A 17,128-nucleotide genomic window follows, 5' to 3' on the forward strand; every position below is an offset into this window, starting at 1 on the left:
CTAGAGAGGCCAAAGAAGAACTCAAAAGGCAACTAAAAAGGTCAGCTGAAGGAAGTGGGCCAAGTGGCACTGGTTCTACTGCAGCGTCAGTCAATCCGGTAGCTGCATCATCATTTTTTGTTCCTCGAACCACACCTGGTTCACAACCAACTATCGGTTCAATGCTAAAAAGAACTGAAAAAGAACAAGCTGATAGGTTGATGGCAAAATTTCTCCTCTGGAGTGATAGGTTGATTTCCAACCTGCTGTTGATGCTATTGCCAGTGTTGGCCCGGGGTACAAAATCCCTTCTTATCATGATTTCAGAGGCCGGATTCTTCAAGATGAAAAGCGTGACTGCACCCAAAGATTGGAGGATTTTAGGGCATCATGGGCACAAACAGGATGCATTGTTATGTCAGATGGTTGGACTGACCAAAAGGGGAGAACCCTTATAAACTTCTTGGTTAGTTGTCCCAAGGGAACTATGTTTATCAAATCTATTGATGCAACTCATCAAATCAAAGATGCAAGAACTTTATGTGATTTGCTGGATGTGTTTATTTTGGAGGTGGGTGCAGAAAATGTTGTCCAAGTCATAACGGACAATGCTGCAAATTATGTTGCTGCTGGTAGAATGCTTATGGACAGGCATCCTACTTTATTTTGGACACCTTGTGCTGCCCATTGTATTGATTTGATGTTAGAGGACATAGGGAAAATTCCCTTTGTCAAAGATATTGTTGACTCATCAAAAAGCATCACAAAATTTATTTACAATCATACATCTGTTCTTAGCTTGATGAGAAAATGCACCAACAACAAAGAGTTGGTGCACCCCGCCATTACACGGTTTGCGACGAGTTTCATATCTCTTCAATCCCTCTTGAATTCTATGTGGGATTTGAAGAGAATGTTTCTTTCAGAGGAGTGGCGTGCTTCGTCAATGAGCTGCAAACCAGAAGGAGAGGCCGTGTGCAGACTAGTTTCATACCAGGAAGATTTCTGGGCGGGAGTGCAGGAGGTGTGCGTCGTTACTGAACCTTTGGTAAAGGTTCTTCGGTTGGTTGATGGTGAGAAGCCCGCAATGGGCTATTTGTATGAAGCCATGGACAGGGCCAAAGAAGCCATTCGGTCCTACTATGATGATAAGGGAGATGATGGGTTTCAGAAACAACTCCTTCTATGGGAAGTGATTGATGAGCGATGGAACAACACACTCCATCGTCCCATTCATGTTGCTGGGCTTTTCCTGAACCCTGCATTTTCTTATGCATGTGGGTTTGATTTTGATGCTGAGATCATGGATGGATTCTTATCCTGTGTCCAGAAGATGGTGCGATCTCCAGAACAACGTATGGAGATCTCTAAATAAATTGAGACATATAAGATGGCAGGTGGCACATTTGGCTTTGAGATGGCTATCATTGATAGGACGATTAAAATGCCAGGTATTTTTTAGTTTGTACTTTGTAACTTTGTTTCAAATTTCATTCTCTTCAAATTCCATTTTTTTCTTATGTTTATTTAAAATTTTATTTGTAATTTTGTTGTAGACGCATGGTGGAAGATGTATGGTGGCAGAGTACCCCTTTTGCAAAAGCTTGTCATACGCATCCTCAGCCAAACATGCAACTCCTCAGGATGTGAGCGCAATTGGAGTGTATTTGAAAAAATACACAACAAGAAGCGTAATAGGTTAACACTTAAACATTTAAAATATTGCAAATTTCCAAATAAATTTTTGAATTCATTAAACAATATTTTTTTTATAATATTAATTATTAATTATTATTTCATGAACTTTGTACAGGTTGGAGTCCCATAGACTTAATGACATGTTCTATGTCTACTACAATCTTCGATTGTGGGTGAGGCAACTAGAGAGGACACCTGATATGGATGCCATCTCATTGGATGGGATTGACACCACTGCTGAATAGAGGGTTGAGACCGAGAGGCCTCTCATGGATCCCATTGATGATTGGTTAGTGCAGGATGAGGGGGAGGAGGAGGGGGAGGAGCAGGAGGAGGAGCAGGAGGAGCAGGAGCAGGAGCAGGAGGAGGAGCAGGTGGAGGAGGAGGAGGAGGAGCAGGAGGAGGAGGTGACACCGCCTACCCGGGCTACCACTACCACCAGTAGAGGACGTGGTCTCCGTCTACCTCCTGTAGCTGCTACTTCTACTTCTTCAGCTTCTAGAGCACGTCAGACTCCACTGCCATTCCCACCAGCACAGGCACCAACATCTACATCTAGAGGGAAAGGGAAAGCAGTGACATTTTCTCGCAAGAGGGGCAGAGGAAATCAATAGGATTAGACTTTAATTTTATTGTATATGACATTATGACATGATGAGATACATTATCATATTTTTTGTTGATATTTTGAGGACTCAAGTCCTCAGGAGTCAGGACTTACTATTCAGGACATGATTCAATGTTATGTGTGATTTTAGCACTAGAAATGATATTAAACATCTTATATATTAGTTTTTTTATCATATTTATGTGTCAATGTATTTATTTTATGTTGTAGATGGTTTAGATATTAAAAAAATTGAAAAAAAATGAAAAAAAAATGAATATTTTTGTGCCAAACGCTTTTTTCCCGCTTTTTTCCGCTTTTTTCCCGATTTTTCCGATTTTTTCCGCTTTGTTCCCCACGCCGATTTAATCCCGCTCGCGCTTTTAACAACATTGGTATCTATATCTAGTTGGATTGATACCAAAGTTGTAGCCTGATGGTACTTGTTACCACACAAACTAGCAGGGGTCCTAAAGGGAACCTAAAAGGACAACTACTAGGGCATAGCAACAAATGGGACAAAGGTTGATTGTCACCATAGCCTATGTCCCCTTCTCTTCTCATACTTTCACCGAAGGGAGGAGTCCCAATAACCCTCACTTTTGATTGGTGTGTCTATACTAGAGTTTGAAGTGAGACAATCAATGGAAAGGCTCAATTGAGATGTGATCTTTGGGAGAAGCTAGAATGGCTTTCCACGAAAAACACCTCGAGAGACATACAATACGAGACCTAGGGTTGAGAGATATGTTGATATAAAGGCTCATCCAAGGTCAAGATAGATAAGAGAAAAGGTTTTGAATGATAATCTATAACCTGCAAACCTTCAAGAAATCCCCAAGTCAAAGCAGCTTCAAGGGTTCCCACTTGGTGTGATAGCTAGGGCATCAATTTATTTGAAATTCCACCATCAGAATTCGTTCAAAATTGGAGGATGCCTAGAGGACACACAAATGAAGAAATTTGTTTGGATAGAATCCCGAAATTCCGCCTCCCTAAATATTCGACGTTCGCACCAAGCCCTAAAAAATTTCCTTATCCTTAGAGGGACGGAAAAAAGGAAGAAAAGAGGTGAAAGAATGATATTTCATTGAGTTAATGTGATCACCAATGATCTAGGACTAGTGCCTAGCTATTGGGAAGATTGGAGTCAAAATGATCAAGATTTGGGAACTTCGCTCTTCAAGGAGGCCTAAAGAAGCAACTTCACTATCTAGGGATGCAGCTACACAGCAACTTTAGACTTTTACACTTCGATGGCAATTATTATGGAGTTTCAAGGATGCAAATTATCCCCTAGGAACATTCATTCATTCTTCAAAAATCTCCAATAGCTTCAATGATTCCACCAATTCAAATTAATTAGGGCACGTTATTTCACCATAAGAAAATAATTCCATGCATTAGATATTTATGAAAACAAAAATATAGCATTATATTGCACTTACAAAACAAAGAAGAATATATCCATCCAAAATCTTGCCAACAAGAAGCTCCAAGAGAAATAGTGAAATCATTCCACATCAAAATGCATTTATTCATCCAAAATCATTCCACAGTAGCAAGTCTGAATTCTTTACAGAGAGATATCCCAAATCCAAGTGATGATGGGTTACAAATGAGACCTCACTTTTATTTATATGAGCCTCTAACAATTCAAATTAGTCTAATTAGCCTAACAAACCCCTAAAAATGATTCTAATGTGCAAGATAACACCCTAATTGGTGACAAGCCCACCAAATAGCTCCAAAAGATGAATAATAAGCCTCTCAAGAGGGTCAAAATGATAGAACAATAGCTAATACGGTCGTTGGAAGGCCAAATCAAATCCCTCATGTGCCATAATGAATAAGAGGGCTCCAATAACAATGATAATGGGGGTGGCCACTTGATCTCCAACCAAGTAACCTATGGTGCTCCCAAGTGGCTGTGGGGGTATAAAGAATGGCCTCATGGGTCTCCAACTGAATCGAACAAGCATGTGCTCCATCTATAAGGGTTGTTACAATGATGCAAGCCCTCCCTTGTCACCCTAGGTGAGATAGAACCCCATCTAGGCCTTGGATCAATTGCCAAGTGTGTAGTCGGTTGGGAAATGTAGTCCAAGTGCATCATCATCATCGAATAACTAGGACATGAGCAAGCAATAAGTGGTGCTAAAGGATCCCATGGTGTGGTTATCTATTCTCTGTTGTGGTGGAGGCCCATGGTTCTCAACGCTCACCCTACAAGTGCCATCATGACCCTTTGGAGGGCTTGGATCCCGTATAGGGAAGCCAAACCCCAAGATGAAGACCCACTTGCAATCCTGTATAAGATCCAATGTGTATACTCACCTTCTAATACAACAATTCAGTGGTGCAATTGAACAAATGAGCTTACAAATCATGGAACCAAGTGGGCACTTCATAGTGGCATGCCCTTCCATAATTGGCTTTAGAACGTACAAGTGTCTCCAAGATCAAGAGGGAGGTTAATCAAGGACCCTATTAGGTGGTTTCAACCTCTAAGGGAGTGACAAGTCCATGATACATTCATTAGATGGTAGGTGTCACATGAAATAATGATGGAATGGAGTGGGGTAACAAGGAAAGCTCCAAGCCACATGTCATGGTACAAGGGTAGCTATAACGAGGGAAGCCCGCACTTGGGTGTAGGAGGGAGCAATCGTGATACATGAGTTACCCCAGCCTTTGTTTTTCCACCCTTCTTCATATGCCTTTTTCTTTTTTTATATTTTTCTTTTATTTAACTGCTCAGGGCTCCAGGGAATGAGAGCATGATGTGAATGATATAGCAGTAGATACCCCCTTAAGGTTGGGCAGTTCATCACCCACCAGGGATTGGGACAATCATGGATTCCTTAATGATGCAGGGGACTCACATAAGGAGCCCTAAGAACTAGGGTGATGGCCATAATGATGAAGGGTAGAGCTCACACTTGGCTTTTTCCCACGTGCTAAATTTGTATGTCCTGGACATCTTTTGCATTTTAAGGTACATTTCCCATTGTAAGTGGCCAAATTATGCTTTTAACTTTCTTTTTCGTTGCATCAACCTTCGAGCATTGTTCCAGGCCCGACCCAAAGTGTGGACAAGGGGAGGGGAAGGCTAACCCATTGTGGAACCAATGAGCAAATGTGGACGTTGATGGAAAATATGTGAAAAGGGGTTATAATGAGCAAAGGGGAGTGATGTATGTGGTGCTGGGAAGTGGGACCACACAACCAAAATCGGGGTTTCCCATGTAGTGCCACTCCTAAAGCTAGTAGCCAATAAAGGAGATCCCACGGGACTAGGATACAAGACTAACCACCAAATCGGACAAGGGGACAAGAGTACAAACCAAGCCCATTTCTTTCCGCCAAATGCCCCCCACTAATCCATGTTCAAATGTGTCCATGATAAGCAAGCAAAAATACCCAATTACATAAAGAAAGCCATACTTTTGGGGTTGGAAGGCCCACCTTCAAACCATAGTTTTAAAAACCGTTCCGGTCCAACCGGTTACCGGCCTAACCGGCCGGTTGGGAGGCTCACCGGTCAGAACCGGTGAAAAAACCCGGTTTACAGCACCCTTTGCCCGGAAAATTGCCCTAACCGGTAAAAACCGGCCGGTTTAGGGTGGAACCGGCCGGTTTATTGCTAACCGGCCGGTTCCGTCCTAAACCGGCCGGTTTATGGACAGGCCGCCGGTCAAGCAAAAAGCGCAGCGGTTTTTTGGAACTGAGGGCGGTTTAGGGGTTTTGGGGGTGAGGGAAAGGGATTTTCCCTCCAAAAACACCCTCACACTTGCTATAAGACACCCCTCTCACTCTCATTTGTCTCACACAACTGATTTGGAGTGTTTGTGAGTGTTTGTGAGTTTGTTTGTGAGCTTGGAGAGTGTGGAGTTTTTGCTGAAGTAGTCATCTTGGAGTTGGAGTTGGAGCTATTTTGGAGATAGTGTGTAGCTGTCAGTGGAGTTGCCATCATCAAGAGGAGGCTAAGGGAGCTACTTTGCATTTCCAGGTAAGGATTTGCACTTGATAATTCCTCATTTGGGTCTGCTGTCCATGAATTATTTTTTTTGTGCTATAAACTTCTCACTTCAATGATCTATCATCTATGCTAAGCCTATGAACTCTCTAGCTCTATGCTATCAAATTTTGTAGCTTGCATGTGCATTTTTTTTCCTACATTTATCATTGGTTTTCCATGTTCCTTAGCTGCAATTTTTTTTTTAAATGGCAGATTTATTTGCAAATTGTTATTATTTCAAGTAAACATGGCTCCAAAAGGAAAGGACAGTGCATGGGCTCATTGTGATGTAATTGAGGGAAAAATGATATGCAAATTATGCCATAAATCTATTGGAGGTGGGGGTATTCTTAGGTTGAAACAACACTTGGCTGGGGTAAGAGGCCAAGTAAAGCCATGTGATGCACCAAAAGAACTGTTAGGTCCTATTAGGGCAGAATACATTGCCAAGCTTGAAAAATTTTATGAGGATAAGGCTAGGGAGAAGGCCATCCAAGATGAAATTGCAAGGAAGAGGGAATTAATGGAAACCATGAATCTTATGAAACAGAGTGGGTATGATGATTATGAGATTCAAGACTCCACTTCTATCCCTTCCACCAATGACCCCTTTCACTATGTTCATCCTTCTGTTGGAGTTGGCCAACCATCAAAAGGACCAAAGAGACCAAACATCCAAAGTTATTTCTCATCTTCTGCCACCATTGCTTCTTCTAAATCTAATCCCACTTCCTCCCAGCCAAGTTCTCAACCCACTTTGGATCAGCATTGGAAAAAACAATGCAAAGAAACTTCTCACCAATACATTGCTAGATGGTGGTATGATTCAGATATCCCATTTAATGCTGCTCGCTCACCTTATTACCAAGCTATGTGGGACTCTGTTATAGCTGCAGGAAAGGGCTTCAAAGGCCCTAGTATGCATGACTTGAGGGGAGCTCTTTTGCAAAAAGAGATATCTTCCATTGATGAGTATTTGACTGAGTTTAGAGAGTCATGGGTCAAAACAGGTTGTTCCATTATGTCAGATGGATGGACCGATGGAAAGAACCGCACTATCATTAATTTCCTTGTTTCTTGCCCTCAAGGAACCATGTTTTTGAAATCAGTTGATGCATCTGATAGGGTAAAGGATGCAAGCCTTCTATTTGAGCTTTTGGATAACATTATTCAGGAAGTTGGGGAGCAGCATGTTGTGCAGGTCATCACTGATAATGCCTCAAACTATGTTCTTGCTGGAAAGATGCTTGAGGCCAAATATAAGACCATATTTTGGACTCCATGTGCTGCACATTGCATAGACCTCATGCTTGAGGATATAGGCAAGGTGGAGTGGGTAAAAAACACTGTAGAGCATGCCAAGTTCATTACAAAATACATTTACAACCACTCATGGGTATTGAGCCTAATGAGGAAACACACTGGAGGCAAAGAGCTTGTTAGGCCTGCAATTACGAGATTTGCAACTCACTTCCTCACGTTGCAATGTCTCAATGGTCAACATAGAAACTTGCAGAAAATGTTTTCCTCTGATGAATGGTCTGAATCTCGGTGGGCTCGTAGACCAGATGGAAAAGACACCAAAAAGAAAGTGTTAGACACTTATTTTTGGAAAAGGTCTGTAGAGCTTGTGAAAATTACCGAGCCCCTTGTTAAGGTGCTAAGGTTGGTGGATGGGGAAAGATTGGCCATGGGCTACATTTATGAAGCTATGGATCAGGCAAAGGAGCAGATACGGGCAGCTTACAATGACAGGTTAGCTAAATATGGCCGTATATGGGAGATCATTGATAACAGATGGAACAATCAACTCCATCGTCCTATACATGCAGCCGGGTATTTTTTGAACCCAAGGTATCACTATAAAAATCGGCTAGGAGATCAGCATGATGGGGAGGTCAGAGCTGGATTGATTGATTGCTTGGAGCGCATGGTCCCTAACCATGTAGACCAGTTGGATATACATAGACAGCTTACTATTTTCAATCAAGCAAGTGGTACTTTTGGCAAAAACTTGGCAAAGATGGCAAGAGATGTGGACCAACCAGGTAAGCAATTCCAATTTCCATTTTGTTTTTCATTTCAAGTTAAAATTGTTTACGTTCTTTACAATTCAAATTATAAACTAAGTTACTAATTATTGTCTTTTTCTTTGCAGCACATTGGTGGGAGTCATTTGGTGGCCAGTGTCCTCAATTGCAAAGGTTTGCAATTAGAGTCCTCAGTCAAACTTGCAGTGCTTCAGGTTGTGAGCGCAATTGGTCTGTTTTTGAGCGCATACACACGAAGAAGAGAAACCGTTTGGAACAAAAACGGTTAAATGATCTTGTTTTTGTGCAATACAACCTTCGACTGAGGAGGAACCAAATGATGAGCAAATCACCTGATCTAGATCCCATTGTGTTGGACGATATTGATCCAACATCAGAATGGGTGGAGGAGACTGAAGATCCTGTGTTTGAGGCTGATTTTGATATCGACATGGCTTTAGCGGAGGATGACGCAGATTATGTGGCGGCATCAGAACCAGGATCAGTAGCGGCATCAAGGAAAGGCAAGGAACCAATGGAAGGCACTAGTCGTGCAGGTCGACAAACTCGTGCTTCCACTAGGTCCACTTCTATTGTCATTGGTGGCATTGATACTGATGTTGCAGATGAGGCAGAGGCATCCTCAGACTCTGAACCAGATGATGTCTATGTAGCTCCTGATGATGATCCTGTGTCTAGTAGTGGTGATGGACTTGATGATTGATCATGTGTACACTGTAGACTTGTAGTAGGCCAATGGCCTCATAGCTTGCAGCATTGTTTTTGGACTTTATAGGCCATTTAGAGCCTCATTTCTTATGTATTTTGCTATTTTGTCGATGATATGTATTGCACTCGGTGCCATTTTGATATATTCACCTTTGCATGGTATATAAATGAGCAAACTTTGCATATTTTGTCTCTATTGGCTTGGAATCATGGTTTTACATCTTAAAAATAGTTTTGTTTCATTAAAAATTAATTATTTAATGTATTTTTTAAAAACCGGTTCGTTTAGACCAAACCAGTCCCGGTTAGACCGGTTCCGGTCGGTAAACCGGTTAGCTAGGTGGACCGGTTCGGTCACCGGTTCCGGTTTTAAAAACACTGCTTCAAACATACAATCATAACAAAATGGCTGAGGGCACATAATGGTTGGCTCAAGAGGTGGAGATGGTGGCACATCAAGCTATTTGATGGCATCAAGGAATTGTTGGCTACTGGCTGAAGACAATCTAGGAGAAAAATTTCTCCTATGGGTGTGACCCACTGGTGGTGGGTAACATTTGGCTCCAACTGGGACATGATCTCTCAATAGAGTGCACAAACGTACTCGAATGGGGAGGTCATGAGAACACCAGCATCTCTTGGGACTGTAGACCTGTTATCTGCATATCAAAGACTAAGCACACGGGGCAGCATGTTTTTATGGCATCTCTTGATCGCTCGTGTTTTTGTTAGGCCATAAAATCAACGAGCAATTAAATTTAATTCTAAACGCAATGCATCTAATCTAGCATGATAAAATAATATGATATTAGTTCTAATACGAAAATCAACATGTAATGCATCCTACGCTAACATGCATATTACATTAAGCAAATGCTAAGTGTAATCATACAACCAATGCAACCAACATATCATTAGAAGAATATAAAAATTCTTGCCTATATAATAACTATGCAATAAGTCCAAAGGTGTGGGCAAGAATGGCCATATGAGAGGTCACAAGGGCAGGAGGTGGGAAAATAAAATGACCACACATGGGGGATCATGGTCGAAAAGGGAATAAAGGGATGTAGTTTATTCCATAGGATTCTCTCCTTCAACCAAACGATAAAGATATCAACAATCAAGCTCATAAATCTTCGATGAATGGCAAACTCAGGCATATCTTCATCATGGTCCCTATCATTTATATCGAGCTTCGTAGCTTCGTGGCCACCACAAGGTCATGATCAGAAGGAAGGGGAAATGATGACATGGAGAGATGCAACAAGCAGGTTTCCCACGATGATCACACTTAGGATAGAGGGAGGATTCCTCATTATTAGTGATAGTGTAAGGAAGGTTGAGAAAAGGGTCCATATGAGACCTAACCACATCCCCAGGGTCATGAGAAAAGACAAGGGTTCTATGGGTAACTGCATCATCGGTGTCATAGATAGGGACCTTGTCAAAACGATTCCCATGAACCTCCCATTTCCCTTCTTCAATATGTAAGTAATCATTGATATCAATGTTTGAAGGGGTTACGAGATCACCTTCTCCAAGGTCTTCAAAGAGTGGATTATCAGAAATAGTATCCTTGGAAAAGGTAGGGTTAACCTCAACTTCACTTTCCATAGACTCATCCTCCCTATCACACGTGTTTTGAAAATTATCTTCATCACCTTTTTGTCATGTGGACCCAAGGAGGACCCTCCTTCCTGCTCATCATCTAGATTCCCAAGGTCATCATGATGCTTAATGAAGGCTTCCTCTTGAATGTTTAGTGCAGGGCATACTTGAAAATGTCTAAGAAAGCCATCAAAGAATTCCTCAATAGATGAGATGCTCCTAGGTTCGTGATTATGCCTTGGATCCAAGGGAAAATGGGTATCTAAAATCCAAGAATATGACCTCGACATCCGTCCAAAGAAAGTCATCAAGGGGCAAGGTCTTGCTGAAATGTTGATTGAAAGCAACAATGAGGCCATTAGGGAAGGAGAGGAAGAGCAACTATGTGCCACTACTATCGAGCTTGAAGAGGATGAATGGTATAAGGATATTATTTATTACTTACGCAACTTGTTTGCCCCTCCTCACCTACTTGACCACAAGAGGAGAGCCCTGAGATTAAAAGCATCTAAGTTCTGCCTTACCCAAGATGGACTTGGATGGATGAGTCCTGACGGGGTAATCCTCAGATGTGTTAGTAGGGAAGAGTCTGAAAAACTGATGAAGGAGTTCCATGTTGGGTTTTGTGGGGGACATTATGCTGCCCAAACCACCGCTCACAAAATTTTGAGGGTTGGTTACTATTGGCCCACCATCTTCTATGATACCTTGAATTTTGTGAAACAATGCCAACCATGTCAATTCTTCGCTGGAAAACAACATCTAGCTGCCATGCCCTTAGAAAATGTGGTGGTGGATGCCCCTTTCCAACAATGGGGTTTGGATTTTATTAGTGAATTCAAAGATAACTCAAGCCATGGGTATAAGTGGATTCTCACGGCAACTGACTATTTCACTAAATGGGTTGAAGCCATACCAACCAAGAAAGCAACTGACCAAGTGGTTATGGATTTCCTCGAGGACAAAATTATTACCAGATTCGGCGTTCCTACCAAAATCGTGACCGACAATGCAAAAGCTTTTGACTCCATGGCCCTCACATCCCTGTGTAACAAATATGGTATAATATTGTCACATTCATCTAACTACTATCCTCAGGGGAATGGCCAAGCCGAATCAAGCAACAAAAACCTCATAAAAATCATCAGAGGGATTGGGACAGAAACATCAAATAAACCCTCTGGGCTGATCGAGCAATAGTGAAAGCATCTACTAGATTCAACCCATTCCAACTAGTATACGAGTCTAAATCCAAGCTACCCATGCAACTCCAATTGCCCACCCTTGAGTGTCTAAAAGCTTTCCCCGATCAACAAGATGTTATACAATCTTGTATTGATCAAATCATTGAAAGCAATGAAAATAGAAGGAAAGCCCTTGACCAGCTTGCCCGTAGCCATGATAAAATGAAAGCTACTTTCGACAAACACATGAAAAACAAGACATTTAAACATGGTGATGTTGTGCTCTTATGGGACAAAAGAAGGGAGAAACCTAGTATGCACAAGAAGTGGGAAAACCTATGGGTAGGCCCATTCAGGATAGTTGACATGGCGGGAAAAAATTCATACCATTTAGAGACCCTTGAAGGAGAATTTGTTCCCCTTCCCGTGAATGGGCAACTCCTAATGGAGTATTTTCCCGAGGGCACTTGATATTGTATCCTATGCATGTTAAATTAGGATGCATTGCATATTGATTTTTGCATTAGAAATAACAGCATATGATATTTCTCATGATCGATTAGCTGCATTTAGATTTAAAAACTGCATTTGAAAGTTTACTTCTATGAGTCGATTTTATGGGTCTAATCTAAAAATGTGCGATCATTAGACATCGCGCAAGCATGCTGCCCCATGTTTTTCATCTATTATATGTGCAGGTCACAAGTCTACAATAACCAAGAGATTGTTGGAGTTCTTGTGACCTCCCGTTCGAGTAGCTTCGTCCACTTTTTCAAGAGATCACGTCCCAGTTGGAGCGAGATGTTACCCACCATTTTGTGGGTGATATCCCTAGGAGAAAAAAAAAAAATCTGAGATGGTCCTCAGCTGGCAGCCAGTAGCCCCTTGCAGCCACCAACTAGCTCGTTGTGCCACTTCTCTGCCACCTGAGCCAGCCATGTGGCCCCTCACCCATCTATCATAATCGTATGTTTGAAGGTGGGCCTCCCGAACCTAAAGGTATGCCTTGTCATTTGGTAATTGAGTATTGTAGTTTGCTTATCATGGATACTTCTGGGCATGGATTAATGGGGGGATTCGGCGGAAAGAGTGGGCTAGGTTTGTGCTCTTGTCCCCTAGACCTCTTTTGGATGTTAACCTTGGACCCTAGTCCCATGGGATCTCTTTTACTGACCTTTGGGCTTTAGGGATGGTACTACATGGGAAACCCTGATTTTGGTTGCGTGGTCCCGCTCCCTCATCCACATATATCACTCCCCTTCCACTCATTATAACCCCATTCATCATTTCTCCCACCTGGGTCCACATAGGGTTAGCCTCCCCCTCCCCTTGCCCGCACTTAGGGTCGGGTGTGGAATGATGCCCCAAAGATTGATGCAGCTGAAAAGAAAAGTAAAAGAATAATTGGCCACATTCAACAGGAAAATGTACCACAAAATGCAAAAGATGGTTGGGACAAACACATTTAGCACGTGGGCAAAAACCAATACATGAGCTCTACCCCATTATCATGGCCATCACCCTGGTTCCTATAGGCCCTAGATGAGCCTCCTTTATCATTCAGGAACCCATGATTGTCCCAACCCCTAGTGGGCAATGAACCACCCTACCTTAAAGGGGGTATCCACTGTTATACCTTGCACATCATACTCTTATCCCTTGATCCCCGAGCAATTAATCAAACAAAAAATCATAAAAGGAAAAACGCATATAAAGAAGGGTAGAAAAATCAAGGTTGGGGTACCTCATGTACCACGATTTCTCCCTTCTATACATTATATACCCAAGTGTGGGCTTCCCTTTTACTAGCTACCCTTGTAACCCAGCATGTGGCCCAGGGCTCCCCCTTTAATTCCCTACTCCATTCATATCTTTATCACATGCCACCACCCTTTGAAGGATGTACCTTGGACATACTATCCCCTTTAAAGGTAGAAACCACCTAATAGGGTACTTTGTTAACCCCATTTGGAGCTTGGAGACATTAGCACATGCCAAAGCCCATTATAGAAGGGCATGCCATTATGAAGTGCCCACCTATTGTCCATGGTTTGTAAGCTCTTTAACTTGATTTCCTTTGATGAATTGTTGTACTGGAAGGCTAAGGGACACATTGGATCTTATGCAGGATTGCAAATGGTCCCCCATTTTGGGTTTGGTCTCCCTATACAGGGTCTTAACCCTCTAGAAGGCTACATTGGCACATGTAGGCTGTGTGTTGAGAACCATGGGCCTCCACAGCAGGAGACAACACTCCATGGATCCACAGAGATGTTAAGAGATTGCTCGAGATTCACCTATTGGACGAGGAAGATGCACCTAGTTCACCATGCCTAGACTGTCCTACAGTTCTACCATACACTTGGCAGATGACCCAAGACTTGTATGTTGATGTGGCATCACTTACACCATCATCTGAGCCCTTACAGATGGTCTACAGGTATCTTCAACCTACTTGGAGACCCATGAGGTTACTTGTGTGCCCTCACACCCATTGGGAGCACCACAAGTTTATTAATTGGAGAAGAAGGGGCCAACCCCTTCTCCACTACTTATGGGAGTCTCATTCATCATTATGGCACTTATGGACTTCATCAAGCTTCTTAGAAGGCCCAACGACATGTACTATTGATTATTCGACCTCTTGAGAGGCATATTCTTTTGTTTATGAGCTAGTTTGGCGGTCTTGTCACCAAAAGTTAGTTGTTTTGCACATTATTTTATTTTAGGGGCTAATGTAGGCCCAAGTAGCTAAATCGAACTCATTAGAAGTGTATAAATAGAAGTGATGAGGACTCATTTTAGCATCATCACTTGGATTTGGAACTTGTATCTCTTTAGATATTTTCACTATCCTTCTTGGAGGATGAATTTTTGGAGCATGGAATGAATTTTGATGTTTGAATAATTTCCATATGTCTTGGAGCTTCTTGATGGCAAGTTTTTGATGGTTGGATATATTCTAATACATGTAAGTACATTTTAAATGCTATTCTTTCTTCCTAATTTTGTCACATACATTGTTGTTGGGATTTCTCTATACTAGGGCTTATTTGTTGTATCTCTTATGCAAAGTTGTGGAGATTTTGTTTCTGGATAGTGAATGTTTCATGTATGGGCCATGTATAATGAATGAATGTTCCTAGGGATGTTTCATTACTGAAATTCATCTTGATAAGCCATTTATCTTACAAAACGAAGTATAAAGTCTTTGAAGTTGCTTTTGTTGTTGCCCTAATGCCAAGCGAAGTTGTCTTTGAGGCATCCTTAACCTAGAAAATTCGAAGGTCCATAGTCATAACTCTACCTAACTCCATTTCTCCTTAAAGGATTAGGTACTAGTCCACCCAAAGGTGATCATCTTAAACATTTCTCATCCAACTTCCTCTCCTTTCTAGGCCTAGCCCATTAGGTCTCCTAGGGCATCATTTATCTTGTGAACCACCCATCAAAAATGTTCAATCTCTTGGCCCTTATTGCGTTGGTGTGTCTCCTAGGTGCCCTCCAATTTTGAATAAATTCCGATGGTGGGATTTTGAGATATCTCAAACCCTAGCCTTGACGCTGAATCTTGCCCTTGGTTTCCTTAGGCTAGAAGCCTCATTGGGACCCTCACATTGTCTTGCAGTAAAAAATATTTCTTTGGTCCCTTTCCCCTTCTGAAATAGGTCAAGCATATCATTGGTTGCCAAACCCTAACCCCTTGACCTACCCCCGGGTCCACTTGGTCCTGTGTGATCCCATACACTATTAAGGGTAATTCTTCAAGGATCAATGGGAATCCAAGCTTTCACAAGAATTTGAAGGCCTAGGAACCTCCATTATAAGATACATACCCTAAACCTAAACCTTGAAATTCCCCTTAAGCCCTTCCTTGAGATCTTTAAGCCTTGCCTTCAAAGCAAGCAAGCCACATATTTGAGCCTCTCTTGTGAATAGGCTCCTTGGATCACCCCTCACCCTATCATTGGTCCATCCATTTAGGGATCCTCATCATAACGGGTCTCCTCCCATCCCCATCGGTGAAAGTCCGTAAAGAGTAGGGAGTCTTAGCCGAGGTGACAATGGGCTATTACTCCATTTGTTGCCCTTAGCCTAGTAGTAGCTTTGCAAGGATCCCCCTTTAGGACCCCTGCTAGTTTGAGCGGTAACAAGCCGCTTAGCCTTAAGAGGGCCGAATTGAAAAGAGAGAGAGAAATTAATTTGTGGATAAAGGTTGACTTGATCACCAACAAGACATGGCCAGTGCCTAGTCCTAGGGTTGATGGAGCCTGTGGATTCTTAAAAATGGCTAAAACTTGCAAACAAGTAAGGATGTTTTGATGCCCTGGCAACAAAACCCTAACTATTACCTTTGTGAGGGACTAAAATTCACGTGGGAAAGCTAATGTAGAATTCACCAAGGTGATTGTCATCCACATATCATACAATGAGTAATGCATGCAATAATAAGATCTAGCTTCCATATAATTGATATTCAACAAATTAGGGCACAATAGAAAACCTAGATCATCAATTTATTCCATACACTAGACATAAAATCAGAAATTTTCAATAATAAATCACTTACAAGACAATATGCATGAACAATCCAATTATCGACACAAGTCAACTTCTCCAAAGACAAGAATATAGCTCCAATACACAAAATGCTCCATAGATCACATCTCTCCAAAGGTACAAGAAGGCCGAAATTTTCCAAGAGGTCGATTTGTCACAATTGATGATGAATATAAATGAAATTCCTCTCCTCTATTTATATGAGGATGATGAAGTCTGATATTAGCCAAAAAGCCCCTAATGGCAAGTAAAATCACAATAAAATCTATGGGTTACAAGCCAACCCACTGGCTTTTGACATAAATGCTAAGAAAAGCTCAGACGTGAGTTATGAGGCCTCTAGGGCTGACATCATCCATAAAGTGAGCTCCAAATGCCAAGCATTAATGCTACAAGGTGCTAAGTGTGATGCAGTAGCATCTAAAAATCACGATTTGAGGGTTGGCCCTCAAACCCTCAACAATAGCTCTTTGTGGTCCCAAAATCCAATTGGGACACCACAAAGGGTTCTCTATGGGTCTCCGACTACTCGCAATGGTGTTTCCTCCCTAGGTACTGTTAATATTGAAAACTAGGGCCAAATTCAACTTTGGATAGCTAATTTGATGGAGATGATGATTGCATTAAATTCCTCTTTTCGAGAGGACCAAAATCAACCTAAAGATCATCAAATTTGGATAAGCAGAAATATGTTTTTGAATTTATTCCC

The 17,128-nt window shown here is 41.8% G+C and overlaps 2 protein-coding genes across 4 annotated transcripts in view; one reads left to right on the top strand and one right to left on the bottom strand.

Moving 5' to 3' along the window:
- LOC149156870 (NAD(P)-binding Rossmann-fold superfamily protein) overlaps window positions 1-17,128 on the bottom strand; it is a 343,287-nt gene that overhangs the window by 229,762 nt on the left and 96,397 nt on the right. The gene's annotated exons all lie outside the window — the stretch shown is intronic.
- Window positions 6,564-9,437, top strand: LOC149156873 (uncharacterized). The gene is made up of 2 exons (XM_089445333.1): window positions 6,564-8,353; window positions 8,464-9,437. The coding sequence occupies exons 1-2, from the start codon at window positions 6,610-6,612 to the stop codon at window positions 9,057-9,059; spliced, it is 2,340 nt and encodes a 779-aa protein (XP_089301459.1). The 5' UTR covers window positions 6,564-6,609; the 3' UTR covers window positions 9,060-9,437.

The sequence above is a fragment of the Pinus tabuliformis genome, chromosome 9, assembly GCF_031772625.1.
Source record: "Pinus tabuliformis cultivar Carrire ecotype Pingquan chromosome 9, CPIR1, whole genome shotgun sequence".
NCBI lineage: Eukaryota > Viridiplantae > Streptophyta > Pinopsida > Pinales > Pinaceae > Pinus > Pinus tabuliformis.

Bases quoted from the DNA above. Each gene is read 5' to 3' on its own strand.
- LOC149156873 (XM_089445333.1), top strand. From the start codon at position 6,610: ATGATATGCAAATTATGCCATAAATCTATTGGAGGTGGGGGTATTCTT. The intron at 8,354-8,463 runs GTAAGCAATTCC...TTTTCTTTGCAG, and splicing joins AAGAGATGTGGACCAACCAG to CACATTGGTGGGAGTCATTT.